General features: G+C 43.6%; 2 protein-coding genes across 4 annotated transcripts; both read right to left on the bottom strand.

Moving 5' to 3' along the window:
* Window positions 1–203: 203 nt before the first annotated feature.
* LOC123165661 (proteasome subunit alpha type-4-1) lies at window positions 204–1,201 on the bottom strand. The gene has a single exon (XM_044583352.1). It carries the CDS (start codon window positions 1,090–1,092, stop codon window positions 340–342), a length of 753 nt encoding a protein of 250 aa, XP_044439287.1. The 5' UTR covers window positions 1,093–1,201; the 3' UTR covers window positions 204–339.
* A 1,743-nt stretch (window positions 1,202–2,944) lies between these two features.
* On the bottom strand, window positions 2,945–11,065 carry LOC123164867 (probable LRR receptor-like serine/threonine-protein kinase At1g56140). Of its 3 annotated transcripts, XM_044582472.1 has the most exons (18): window positions 10,687–11,051; window positions 10,427–10,589; window positions 10,252–10,323; window positions 9,564–9,635; window positions 9,236–9,307; window positions 9,020–9,091; window positions 8,859–8,930; window positions 8,622–8,693; window positions 8,468–8,539; window positions 7,408–7,476; window positions 6,427–6,492; window positions 6,288–6,344; window positions 5,370–5,438; window positions 5,234–5,278; window positions 4,451–4,512; window positions 3,840–4,207; window positions 3,543–3,729; window positions 2,945–3,448 (listed from the first exon to the last, which is right to left on the bottom strand). In XM_044582472.1, exons 1-18 carry the CDS (start codon window positions 10,832–10,834, stop codon window positions 3,258–3,260), a joined length of 1,929 nt encoding a protein of 642 aa, XP_044438407.1. In that variant the 5' UTR covers window positions 10,835–11,051; the 3' UTR covers window positions 2,945–3,257. The 3 variants fall into 3 exon arrangements, with proteins under 3 accessions (XP_044438407.1, XP_044438408.1, XP_044438409.1); XM_044582473.1 differs by lacking the exon at window positions 6,288–6,344 and having other exon boundaries at window positions 10,687–11,050; XM_044582474.1 differs by lacking the exons at window positions 2,945–3,448; window positions 3,543–3,729; window positions 4,451–4,512 and having other exon boundaries at window positions 3,962–4,207; window positions 10,687–11,065.
* Between the last annotated feature and the right edge of the window lie 1,718 nt (window positions 11,066–12,783).

Below are 12,783 nucleotides of genomic sequence, written 5' to 3'. Positions count from 1 at the left end.
TGAAGGCGCTAAACTTTATAAACACAGGCCCCAAGCACCAGAACCTCCTTACAATTGGGATTGTTCACTAAACACACTTGATGAGAACATGGTCAAACACATAGGTTTCGCTGCAGTTTTCTATAAGCGCATTAGTCACAATAACAATCAAGCATGGGGCACAAGGATCACAATTTTCACCTAACATACGACAATCCATCAGATAAAGAAAATATGAAGCATGTTCGACATAAAATTAAAATGCATAATTGTCAAATAGTTTGGCTTAAAACAACAGAAACATAACTGATTAAGCGGTCTAAGAGTAGTAGGCATCGCAAGCCACAGCAAACCAGCACATCAGGCCTCAGGCGCAGGCTGCGTAAGCCCAGCCTTGGCAAGCAGCTTCCCCATGGCATCAGGAGAGCACACCTGGTACTGCACCTCCCCAGTGCCGGGCTGCACGAAGACCTCGGCCAGCTCCAGCTTATCGGCAGTCAAACTAGTGGAATCCATGGTCTTGCTGAGGACCTTGAGGGCAAGGGCGACGGCCTCCTCGCGGGTCATGCCGTCCTTGTAGTCCTGCTTGAGCATGGACTGGGCGGCCTGGCTGTTGGCCCCGACGGCGGCGGCCTTCCAGCCGCCGTAGTTGCCCGAGGGGTCGCTCATGTAGAGCTGGAAGCCGTGGTTCTTGTCCCACCCCGCGAAGAGGAAGGAGACGCCGAAGGGGCGGAGGCCCCCGAACTGGGTGTAGCCCTGCTTGGTGTCGCAGAGGGACTGGACGAGCTGCTCGACGGGGATGGGCTCCTGGTAGGAGAGCGCGTAGCGCTGGGCGTGGAGGCGGGCGGTGTTGATGAGGATGTTGGCGTCGGACATGATCCCGGCGACGGCGCAGGCGAGGTGGGAGTCGATCTTGTACATCTTCTCCGCGGATCGGGAGGACTGGAGCAGCTTGGAGGTGACCTTCTTCTCGCCGACGAGGACGACGCCGTCCGCCGCCAGGATCCCGAGCGCCGACCCGGCGTTCCCGATCGCCTCCATCGCGTACTCCACCTGGTACAGCCGGCCCTCCGGCGAGAAGATCGTGGTGCGGCTGTCGTAGCGGCGAGACATCTCGTCGGCGGCGGGGAGATCGGCGGAGGGGTCAGCGGCGGCGAGAGAGGGATTCCGAGGGTTCGGGTGGGGGATTTGGGGGAAGTGGGGAGGGAGGAAGCAGAGTCGGGGGGGAAGGTTAACGAGGGATCTACTTGTAAGGCAAGTAAAGAGGAGGGTTGTGGTTTGGGTTTTGTTTCAAGTTTAGGGGTGGAAACGAAAAGGAAATCTGCAGGAAGCAAAATTGGACAAGGATGTGAGGGAAGTGTTGAGAAGTGGTTTTATGCAAATTCATCTCAAATTCCAGAATTCCGAGCTAATTGTGTAATAATAAATAATCAATGTTTATTTTTATTCTTTTGGCGAGAATCCTTCCTGTCTTTGTTATGTCATGGCAGGAACATCAGAAATAAAAAAAATACAGTTAGGTCAGTAGATTACACGGCGACGACTACAAGTAGCGAGCCAAAAGGCGTGCCACCATCATCGCCCGTCCCTTATGGGAACCAGGCAAAATCTACTATACTAGACAGTCATGAAGTTGTTGTGCTAAGACCCTGCAGAACTGATGCACCAGAACAGCAATCGATCGATGTCGATGAAGATAAGCTTGGACCTGAAGAATCCAACCTGTAGACACGAATGAAGACTGGATCCACGGAGATCTGATGAAGACCAACACCGAACGAATCCCACGAGATCCGCCAGAGACACAACTCCACAGGCCCTTCGATGACACTAGACGGACCGTCGGGATGGGGCTAGGGGGAGGACCTTATTCCATATTCAGGGAGCCACCTCCGCCTCTCCTTTCTGAGCAAGACACAAACCCTAGTCGACATAAAAAAAAACCTAAAAACAAAACAGGAACCCTCCCGTCAGCAAGGATTGAGCTCAATCGCGCCTCCATGGCCGTAAGGCCCCGAAGACTCGCAGACCGGCGGGGGGGTGGAGAAATCCTAATTAGGGCAGTCATGAGAGGAGGCCGAATAGGTACAACCGTGTGTTTCATCAATGTTTATTTTACCTGAGAACTAGGGTAAAAGGAAGGACAATTTGGTTCTCCCATGGTGATTTGACATAAATTTGAAGTTGAAAGTCAAAATGAATACTCATGTCTAAATATTGCAGCGTGGCAATTACAATATGAAATCACTAGTAACTCAAATAAAGAAAAATGCATGCAAAATATCAACCATTATAAGATTTTATTGGAACACGGGAACACGAAAAACGAAGGACTAAGATGCCATAGCATGCTAAATACAATAGGAAGTGATGACATGGAAATAGCAATGATAGAAGCTATCTGGTTGCACCGCAAGGAGAAAACATGCATATCTTTTAAAACTTGGTGCATGCCATAAGATCAGTGTGATTTGTTACTCACTTGCCGCAGAAGTGATGGATATTTTTTATGATTTTCGATAAAAGCAGTGGCAACTCGTTGTCAAAAAAAGAAAAAAAAATTAAGGGTCTATGCCAGAATTCATAGAAAATTCAAATGTGGCATTCCTTCGATACAAAGATCATCCGCAGGTGAAGAATTCAATGGATTGAAATCCTACAACGGTCTGAACTGCAAGATTTTCACATGAAACAAGTCAATCAATCAGGGATCAGTATCCAGTGATACGGGAGCTCAGGTGCTCCCGTGATACGGGATCCCGGGCCACCGGATCTCAGATCCAACAGCATTTGAGGAGCTGCTGTAGCTGTTGTACCTGCACGCAATTTTTAGACTCCCTCGAGATTTTTTTTTTGCAAAAATGTTGAGCATCTCACAGGAGCTCTTGGATCTGAGATCCAACACCGAGCTCGCACGGGAGCAGGTGCTCCCGGAGCACCAGATATTTTCCCAAGAAATTCCACATTCCAAAGAACACCTCAAGGTGTTAATTACTCATTCAACAAGGCAGCACTACATGGAAGTAAGTTTGAACGAACAAATAAAGAATGAAGATGACTGAGTGGTCCTTACAAGTTACAATCGATGGATGGGAAACAAAACAAAGCTACAGATCTAAAATCCTGACAGTAAACCGAACTGTACACCAATGCTGCTCTCCTCTTCACGCTATGCGGTGAGTTTTCCTGTACAGGCGTCCATGTCCCCCAACCAAGCTCGGCGAAGATATGATACAGTACATAGGCTAATTCACATGCTATGCACAACTGAACTCCCCTCATGCATTTGGATGCTTTACCAGTGCAACCCATTTCCACCAAAGGTAAACAACAGACGAAGAGATCACCGCCGCAGCTATACACAGGGCTGCAATGCCTGCAACCACTCCTCTCCGCTTGTCATCATTACTTGGCGCAGACACTGGCCGTGCTGGTGGGGGGCTGTTGTTCGGACTTTCGGGGCGAAAAACTGCACAAAATTGAGCATTTCATCCTTGTCAGTCAATGCTTTTCCCATAAATAGAAATGGTATGTGCACCGTGCGGTATATGTACTGTAATTACCTCTTATTGCTGATACCAGAGGCCCATAAGCTCCTTCATATGGAATACAGCATGTGCCTCGTCCATTCCAATGCAGATGTATCTTAAGTACCGAGTTAACCACTGTCACTTCGTAAGTTATGTTTGTGGGTCTTCTGAACCCCCCTGCTTCCTTAGTAATGTCGAAATCTGTCTTGATATTTCGATCCTGCAGTTAATCAGACAATTTCATTTTCGCTCATCTAAACTGGGTGTGTCAAAAACTTAAATGTTTGTTTGCTTTGTGATTTTGCAAAGAGGGAGAAGGAGACATCAAACCTGAATATCAATGTTAAATAGGCGCTTTCCTGGCTTTTCAATAACTATCTCCGCGAAGAAGAGTTGAACTGTGTATTTCCCATTAGACAAACCAACTATATAGTACCACAAAGCACTTCTTGATGTCCTTGCTGTTTGATACAGTTCAGGCATGTCTGTTCCCAGAATAACTTGACTTGTATTTACAAAACGAGGAGACTCACGAAAAGGATCAGAACCCACATGACTAACTACCCATTGCATGCTAGTATTAACATGAAAACCTGCTGCTCCAAGGTCAGTGGTGTCATCGTCAAATCTAATTGGCAATGGATCTGAATAAATTGTTTGCTTGCCGCCACAGTTTACAGCAAAGGAGGTTATAGCATCTGCATTTATGATCAGATGAGGGAGGCGTTAGCATTTTTCTTGAATTGCGGAACACATGTTAAGTGGCGAGATATAAGTGCAACATTAGAAGAACTAATAAGTCTTTAAATTAATAACTCTAGGAACACTATAATATGCATACCAATGTAGTGACTGTAGCATGATTCATTGAGTATTAGAAGTCTAATGACAAAGAAAGTCGTGTTCAAAATATCAAACAGTGAAGATTTTTTATGACTTACTAGTGTAATATTTTCTGTTGCATTCTTTCATGTGGAGACAGTTGAGAAGAGTGAGGTTTTCACTGCACATTAACAATTCATATGGCAGGATGAGAATATGAAGCAGAAAGACGCTATAAGAAAAAAGAACCCAAATATAAATTCTACTAAAATTACAAGTTCTGGCGGTCTACAGAAGTACCAAAGGTCACCATCAATGCTAACATTTCTTTTCGGCATTCTGCTTGTTGAAAATTTCCTGAACTTTTTACCTTTACTATATTGCAGGCTATTCTTTGAAATGCAAAGATAGGCCTACTTGTGACAAATTTCTAGTGCATATGTAGGCCCTGGCTCTTTGCTTGTAAAGAAGGAAAACTTGCTAGCACTTTGGTCTCCTCTTTCATGCACTTCCATTCCCCAACATATTCGATTGTTTCTCTAAAGTGCATCAAGAGAAAAGAGCAATAATAGCCTTACAGGAGCGGCATGGTTATATTGTTAAGCATCGGTGGGGTTGAAAAACGAAGGAATGCTGATCAGAACAGATTAGGCTATGAAAAAGAAAATGTTTATCGATCAATGGCGTTAGATAAGTATGCTTATTTAACAAACGTGTCATGTGTAACTTATCAATCTTTGAAAACAGGCAGCAAGTGAAGATTCACATTGAAGATTGTCCAATAATCACATTTACAAACTTAAAAATGAAAATTGGCAAACCAGTAACAATGAAGCTGTCACTTGTTTGATCAACATTATCAAAGCATGTCCACTGCAGTCATTATGAAAAATGTTGATTACCTGTTAATCGCTCTGCTTGTATCAATTGCAGTCCCAATATAATTTCTACACGGAAGACCATGTTTACAAAAGAATAAGTCAGATTGCTGATTTAGCCATTACAATTATGTAACGTGTAAAATTAAGAAATACATACAGTGACAACTTGCGATCAGTCGGATTGTTAGGAAGGAGTCCATTAATAAAAGGATTATAGGAAATATCCCTGAAGAGTATACACGAAAGTCAGGAGAGCTAATAGGTGTAAAACAGGCTGGCACTGCAGAAAAGAATTATAGGCTGATCTTGAAGAATTAGAATCACAGAATATGACACAACAGAGCCAAAAGAAAAAAAAGGGGCAGCCCGGTGCATGTAGCTCCTGCTTGCGCAGGGTCCGGGGAAGGGTCTGACCACTTTGGGTCTATTGTACGCAGCCTTTCCCTACATTTCTGTAAGAGGCTGTTTCCAGGACTTGAACCCGTGAGCTTTTACCACTGCGCCAAGGCAGCAACAGAGCCAAAAGAAAGCAAATACCAAAACTTTAATGCCCATTTGTCGAACAGTGGCTGTTGGTACATCTAAAGCATGAACGAACATCACATTACTTCGTAGTTGAAATGCATCAAAGGGAAGTATACATTTATGTCCATAAACTTGCATGTTACAGGGGATAATCGCACCATCTTAACCAAAGAGGTCATCACAACAACCATCAACCCCTCATCCCTTCAACCAAACACAAAATTGGTATCCCTAACCACCTCTCATCCTATCAAGTTCCAACCAAGCCAAAAATTGGCTCATCAAACCCACCCAACCAAACAGAAAAAATGGCCCCAACCATATGGATGTGGATACCATCAACCCACCCACCTCTGCCCTCAAACCAAACACACCCTTAAGAGTCACTACAAAATAATCCCTCCGTTCCAAAATGTAAGCAGTTCTAGATTTGTCCTAAGTCAAATTTCTTTTAAGTTTGACCAATTCTATAGGAAAATATACCAACGTCTACAATATCAAATTGTCAAACTGAAAGAAGTTTGAATTAGGACAAACTCAAATCGCTTACATTTTGGAATGTAGTAGAAACTGAAATGGTACCCTGGTAAAGCTTAGTTTGACAGTCCTAGTAAGAGACAGCCCATGAGGCATCTTTGATGTCAGCACAAAAGTCTTCATCAACCAGTGCAAATGCAGAGCATACTTACAAAGCAAGTGATGGCTGAACAAATTCAGCAGGCAGACGTCCACTAAAGTCATTGTCACCCGCATACCTAGAGGGATGAAATAAAAATGGTAAATGCTGATGGCATAAAGTAGGGAAAGGTAAATACAAGAACAATAAGATTATAGATGAATCAGAACCAACAATAGGGTTCATCCAAGCACAGTGTATTATTGACTAATTAAGTAATATCACCATAAAGATAGCCCACTTAAAGTCGTGTTCTTATCACTTGACCTTACATGAAAAAAAGTGAATCAGATATCAAAATACTTATGCTGGGTAAGATAACGACGGGCAAACCATGCCAAAATCCAAGTCAGGAAGTCGTCTAGGAGGAGATTGAGATAGCAAAGGTACAACGCAAGACATCTTCTATGACCTATCTTGGACAAATACTATATCAGGGAGGAGCCATGAAGACAATATGTCAGTTTAAAGGTGAGCAAGCATATGTCTTGGGAGCTGGAAGAAATCAGAACTGTTCCTTAACTGCAATGTTCCCCAACAGTTTGCTTCAAGTTCACAAGGTCGTCTCAATTTACTTGCAAATGGTACCAAGTTTATTAGGCGAATAGAACGGCGGGCCTAGCGCTGCGGTAGAGTCTCTCCACTTGTGGCTTGGAGGTCCTGGTTCGAACCAACCTCCTTGCAGAATTATTGTGCACCTTGTGTGGGAGCTTTTGGCACTAGGTACGCCATTTACTTTTGAAGGATGGGAAGCCTGCAGCTGGATTGGCTGGTTTTGCCTCGGGGGGGGGGGGGGGGGGGGGGGGGAGTAGATTGCCAGACTTTATAGCCAGCTTGCATTTGGTAAACAATGCACTAAAGAAACTGAATCTGCAGCTTAACCATAAGCCTAACTGCTGTATGGCTGAGCCTCTAAGCTGACAGGATAGAGCATTGGCAATGGTAAAACCACGTTCCCACATGACACAAAGATTGCAAGTCTGTAACAACTTACAGGTATCTTGAACTCTTATACGGAAGCAGTAGTTGTAATTGGCCTGATAAATTGTTTGACCTCAAATCTCTGCAAATAAAAAGCATACACACACTTCAAAATAATGCTAACTATGAAATACCAGCACAATATAAGAAAAACCTTACGGGTTGTACTTCTCAACAATGATACAGGGATCTATTTCATGGCATAGCTTGCACTATGAATTTAATAGCAAAGCTAAAAACATGATGACATGAAAGTGACTGTATAGTGGATTGAATATTTTAATACTTCCAGGTTTTCCATTGCGCTGAGAAGAAGAAAATGTCCAAACTCGTTAAACTGAAACATGTATTAACATCCAATTTAAATTTTCGGCGTAACTTGTCAACTACCATTGCAAGGTTAGAAGTGCGAAAGGTATGCACACAAATTGTTCATTGTCTACGTAGCGCGGATACTTCAGAAAGCGCGCGTATCCAGCTGGATACTGCCCCGATACGTATCCCTTGATTTTTTAATTTAAAAAATGGAAAATAATGTTTGATACTCCTAGGATACTGTTGTGATACGTTTTGGATACGTGAAACACCTCGTTTGATGTGAAGAGTAAAGGCGCACCTTTTGAAAAATCCCAACATGGGTGTGAGTTCATGTCAAAAAGTGACTGTTGATGTTATTGTTCAGTTGAAAGGTGAGCAGAGAGAGCAGATGCACTGAATGAGAGCAACAAGCCTAGGGAAATCTCACTGCCAACTGATGGAAGTGGACCAAGTGCAATAAAAAAAGGAGGTAATCCTATTAAGGCATGCTTTGACACGGAAGCTCCTTATTCATAGTGTTTCCTTTTATAGAAATTAATAGCCATTTGAGATGCATGACAATATATACCATAGATAAATAGCACAAGTATCATATGAAGTCACGCTACAGAACACATTAACAATATACCAAGAACAGTAGCATCCTATTAAAGGACAACTGTGTTAAAGACTGCCTCAAATTACGATTTTGTATTACTATGGAGAGTAACTAAGCAAAAGCATTATCTTCAATGCAGAAGTTTTAGAAAACCCACAGGTATGTCAGATTGGGTAAAGTTGGGGGAGTACTAGGGAACTGGCCAACGATTCCACATTTTCTCAGAGATCTGCTTAACACAAAAACTGTAGTAAGTAATTATACTACTCAGGAAACTAAAATACAGTTCAGTACGACAGTTGCAGACATACAATATCGAAAGATTTGCTGAATCTGGTATGAAATCTATAGTAGAATTCGCACCATCAAGATCACCAAGCATCCTGTAAGGAAATACTTGTTAAACGTAGCACTATAAAGTATTTATTAAATCAGATTTGTGCGGTTTAGTTGTCAGTAACTTTCCAGATTAGAGTACCACAGCAATAAACAAACTGAGGACAGTGCTATTTTCATACTTAACAAAAGAAACCATTAGAGTGACTTACAGATACTTCAGATTGACCAAATTAGAGAATTGTTTTGGAATAGGTCCTTGAAGTTTCATCCCATATATTCTCCTAGAAAGACAAGTGTATTAGTGTTCCATGAATGCAAAGAAAGAAGAAGCTTTTACTAATGAAACAAACGAAGTACTACTTATGCATACAAGTCCGTGAGATTGGTAAAGTCCGCAATAAATTCTGGAAATAACCCTTCAATGTAGTTATCAAACATCCACCTGCATAAGCAATTGGAAGATCATGTAATCCTTCTTTCCAACAAGATGGTATGTAATCTATTACTCTCCAAATTGACTTGGTAAGAACTGAATAGCTTTTTACTTAGGATAAGAGTAAGTAAAAGGAAAATGACGCATACTTACAGGGATTGAAGATTCCTTAAAGGTGAAGATTCATTAGGAAAAGGTCCACTTAGTTGGTTGTTGTTGAAGTGCCTAGCTAAGTGAAAAGCATTGAATCAGCTATGAGAATATTAGATGTCCTCGACGTTTTGAAATCAAAACAATATGAGTACTGACACTGTGACAAGAGCCTGGAGTATGACTACATTCGCTGCATAACACGTAGTAACCATGCACTCTCAACTCACATATTTCTTTACGACAATTACATAAATATTTACCTAATGAGGTCTCAGGTCCTAAGTATACAATCTCGATTATAAGGGGAACAAAAAGGTTTTCTAATCACCATGTTTCCAGTTTGGAGAGATTCGCAACTTCTGGAGGTATTGAACCGCTTAAATTGTTATTGCTCAAATCCCTACAAAAGGAAATGATAAGTGACTATCAGTCAACATTAAGAATCCTTGTTCTCACTCAACAAGCACAACGTATTTTGTACTCCCTCCGTCCCAAAATAAGTGACTCAACTTTGTACTAAAGTTAGTGCAAAGTTGAGTCACTTATTTTGGGACGGAGGGAGTAGTATTTACAACTAGGAGTTAGAATAGGAAAAAAAAAACATGTCTAACAATAAACATATGGAGTCATTGTTCCTATACCTAATCATTTTAGTAATCACTATGTCTACTGCAATCTGCATTGGCAGTACATCGTTATGCTGCAGCAACAAGCTGCTGAGTGCTTAATCATAAGTAATAACTATAACAAGTAATGCCTTCATCAGTTCTCTAAAGGCTGGAGATCAGTCGAACATATTTTTGAGACGACATTTACACATGGCTTTTCAAGTATCGGTGGTAAAAGTTTAAAAGTTTGATTAGCGAACAACAAGTATTCCAGAACAAAAGCAAGTAATATAATACCCATTTGTGCAACCTAACACCGCATTGTCCTACTTATAGTAGGCTGGTTAATTCTCGCATTTCCTAGTGTGAGCAGTTTGCACAGTAACAGACATCAATGCCATGACTCACAGAGAGACCAGCTCCGTCAAGTTGAAGAGCTCCGGCGGGATCTCGGTCAGATTCCAGTATCCGGTGACGTTCCTGCATAATCCAGAGCCCAGCCGTCAATCCACAAGCAAAGGCAACGGAAAACCGAAAAGCCAGAGGCCTCGGGCCGGGCGAGCGAGGAAGACGGAGCACGAACAGGTGCGTGATGCGGCACACGGGCGAGCCGTCGCAGCTGCAGCCGACGGACGCGTTCCTCGCGAAGGACCCGGGCCAGTCCCGCGTCCCGCACGGGTCCCCCAGGTTCACCGTCGGGCCGTACCGGAGACCCCACCGCTGGAACACCGCGCTCAGGGCGGCCGCTGCGAGGGGAGGAGGACACGGAGAGAGATCTGTGAGGCCGCGGGCATTTTACTAGTACCTTCCAATTCGGTAAGGAGAGCGGGAGAGCGGATTTACCGTCGGAGGCGTCGGTGGACTGCTGCTGAGGCGGGGGGAAGAAGGGCTGGGCGGCGGCGACGGCGAGGCCGGCGAGCGCGAGGAGCAGGGGGAGGGGCAGGGGAGCCATGGGCGTGGGGAGGCAGGGGTTGACTTGGGGTGGGAGCATTGGGGAGGGAGGGAGGCCCTCCCTTGGGGTTTTGGGGTGTGTGGGTTTGACCTCGCGCCGTTGCGCGGGTCTGGGGAGCACGGGCGGCAGCGGAGACGAGGTCGCGGACGGCCGGGTCTCGGGAGGGGGCTGGCTACCTACCTCGATCCGGGGTCGGACTCCGGCCGGCCGGCGGCGGCGCTGGTCTGAGTTTTGTGCTTTGAGCAACGCCTGTAAAACGAGCGGAAATGGAAATGGAAAGCGCGTTTTGTTGGGTAAAGCATTTTACTCGTGTTTTTTGGGGGAAAGGGTAAACATTTTACTCGTTGACCAGCTAGTTAAACTTTTGTTCCAAAATAGTCCATGGGCCCTCTTTGATGGGAAAAGCTTGGGAAGGATATTGTTGCATGTGCCAGATAGAAAAGTGTGAAAACACAGTAATTTTACAAAATTATATGTTCGATATGGAAAAACACATGATCATAAAAGGCATAATGAAATCAAGGTTAAAACATATAAAAATAAGATTGAATCAATATTATGCTACTTTTTTAAAAGCATCAGAGTTATTATAGAAGTTCATCGGAATTACAAAGCATCTCAAACATAATAAAAATTACATTGAGATTCCGAGACCATCGAACGACCGCTACTGCCGCCGGAACGAGCCGCCGATATGCTGCTGTAGCCGCTCCCTACCGGAGCCGGCTTGACCTTGTCGATGACAGGAAGTCTTCGTGCACGTGCGCCTAAAGACCAGCGCCAACCCTTGCATGTATGAAGCACCTGACACCAAATTCTCGCCACATTGATTCTTAAAAAAAAAATTGCCACATTACGAAAAACCCTAAGCTCACCGACCCAAGGAGACGGCAAGAATCTACGCCGGAGCTCCGTCGACTATGTCTAGACAGACGAATTCGAGGAGGATCGAAGCCCGGTAGACAAACTTAAAGAAGAAGCACCGCCATCCGCCCGTGTGCCGCACCTGCGAGACCTAATAACTGAAGTGGGGTCACCAGGATTCCCTTCCCCGCCACCGACCGCCGGAGCGATAGGCAGAGGGGAGGCGAATCCACGAACTGGGCGGTGAAGTATGGAGAGAAGAGTTTGTTCTAGCCGTCTAGGGTTAGAAAAGGAACGGTTGCTATCTGCCAATATTATGCTACCTATTTGTCTTTGCTTTGCATTTTTATTTGATATCTTTGTCTTCTAGAGCTTTTTTTGCCGTGTGATCATCAAGGTTGTATGCTCCTCTATGCACTTATGCTTGTATGCCTATGATTAAGTGTATTTTTGTGTGGTCATTAGGTACAATGGCGGAGCTACAAAGAAAATATTGGGCGGGCCAAGCTAAAGAAGAACACTAAAACTTTCAATATGTACTGTACTATTTTTACTAGGAATAGTCATTACAGATATGTGTGCCTTTTGTTCTCATTGATTACTGTATCAGTAGATTCAACATATATAGTACTCCTAAACAAATAATCAAGTACTTCCTCTGTCTCATAATACAGTGTCAAAAATATTCTTATCTTATGGGACAGAGGAAATATCATTTTATCATCCAACACGGCCGACATAGAGTTGCATATAACAAATCAGTTTTGCCGGTCCTTTATGTTTCTAAACTCTTTGGCGATATTCTCTCAAAAAAGAAAAAGTTTTACTTCGGCGATATCATTCATAGTTGTGCTTCTTCAGAATTTCATCCACTATTGCCGCTAAAACCAACAGGTTATTTGGCAAGATGGCCTTCCATCTTATTGTGCAACCTTGTTTTAATGATCTTTACGCTAAACAATGCATGTTTGGTGCTGGCTATGAAAACCTGAAGAGTAATGAGCAAATGGAGTAACCTTTCCATCAAACTAAACTTCTGTTGGTGACCGTGCATAAGCACAAAGTGATGGTGGCTTGTATTCACATAGCAATGAAGATACTCAATGAGAGACGTGAGTTCGGCA

The sequence above is a fragment of the Triticum aestivum genome, chromosome 7D, assembly GCF_018294505.1.
Source record: "Triticum aestivum cultivar Chinese Spring chromosome 7D, IWGSC CS RefSeq v2.1, whole genome shotgun sequence".
NCBI lineage: Eukaryota > Viridiplantae > Streptophyta > Magnoliopsida > Poales > Poaceae > Triticum > Triticum aestivum.
Note: the sequence above shows the minus strand (reverse complement) of the source record. Positions and strands in the feature narration are given on the sequence as shown.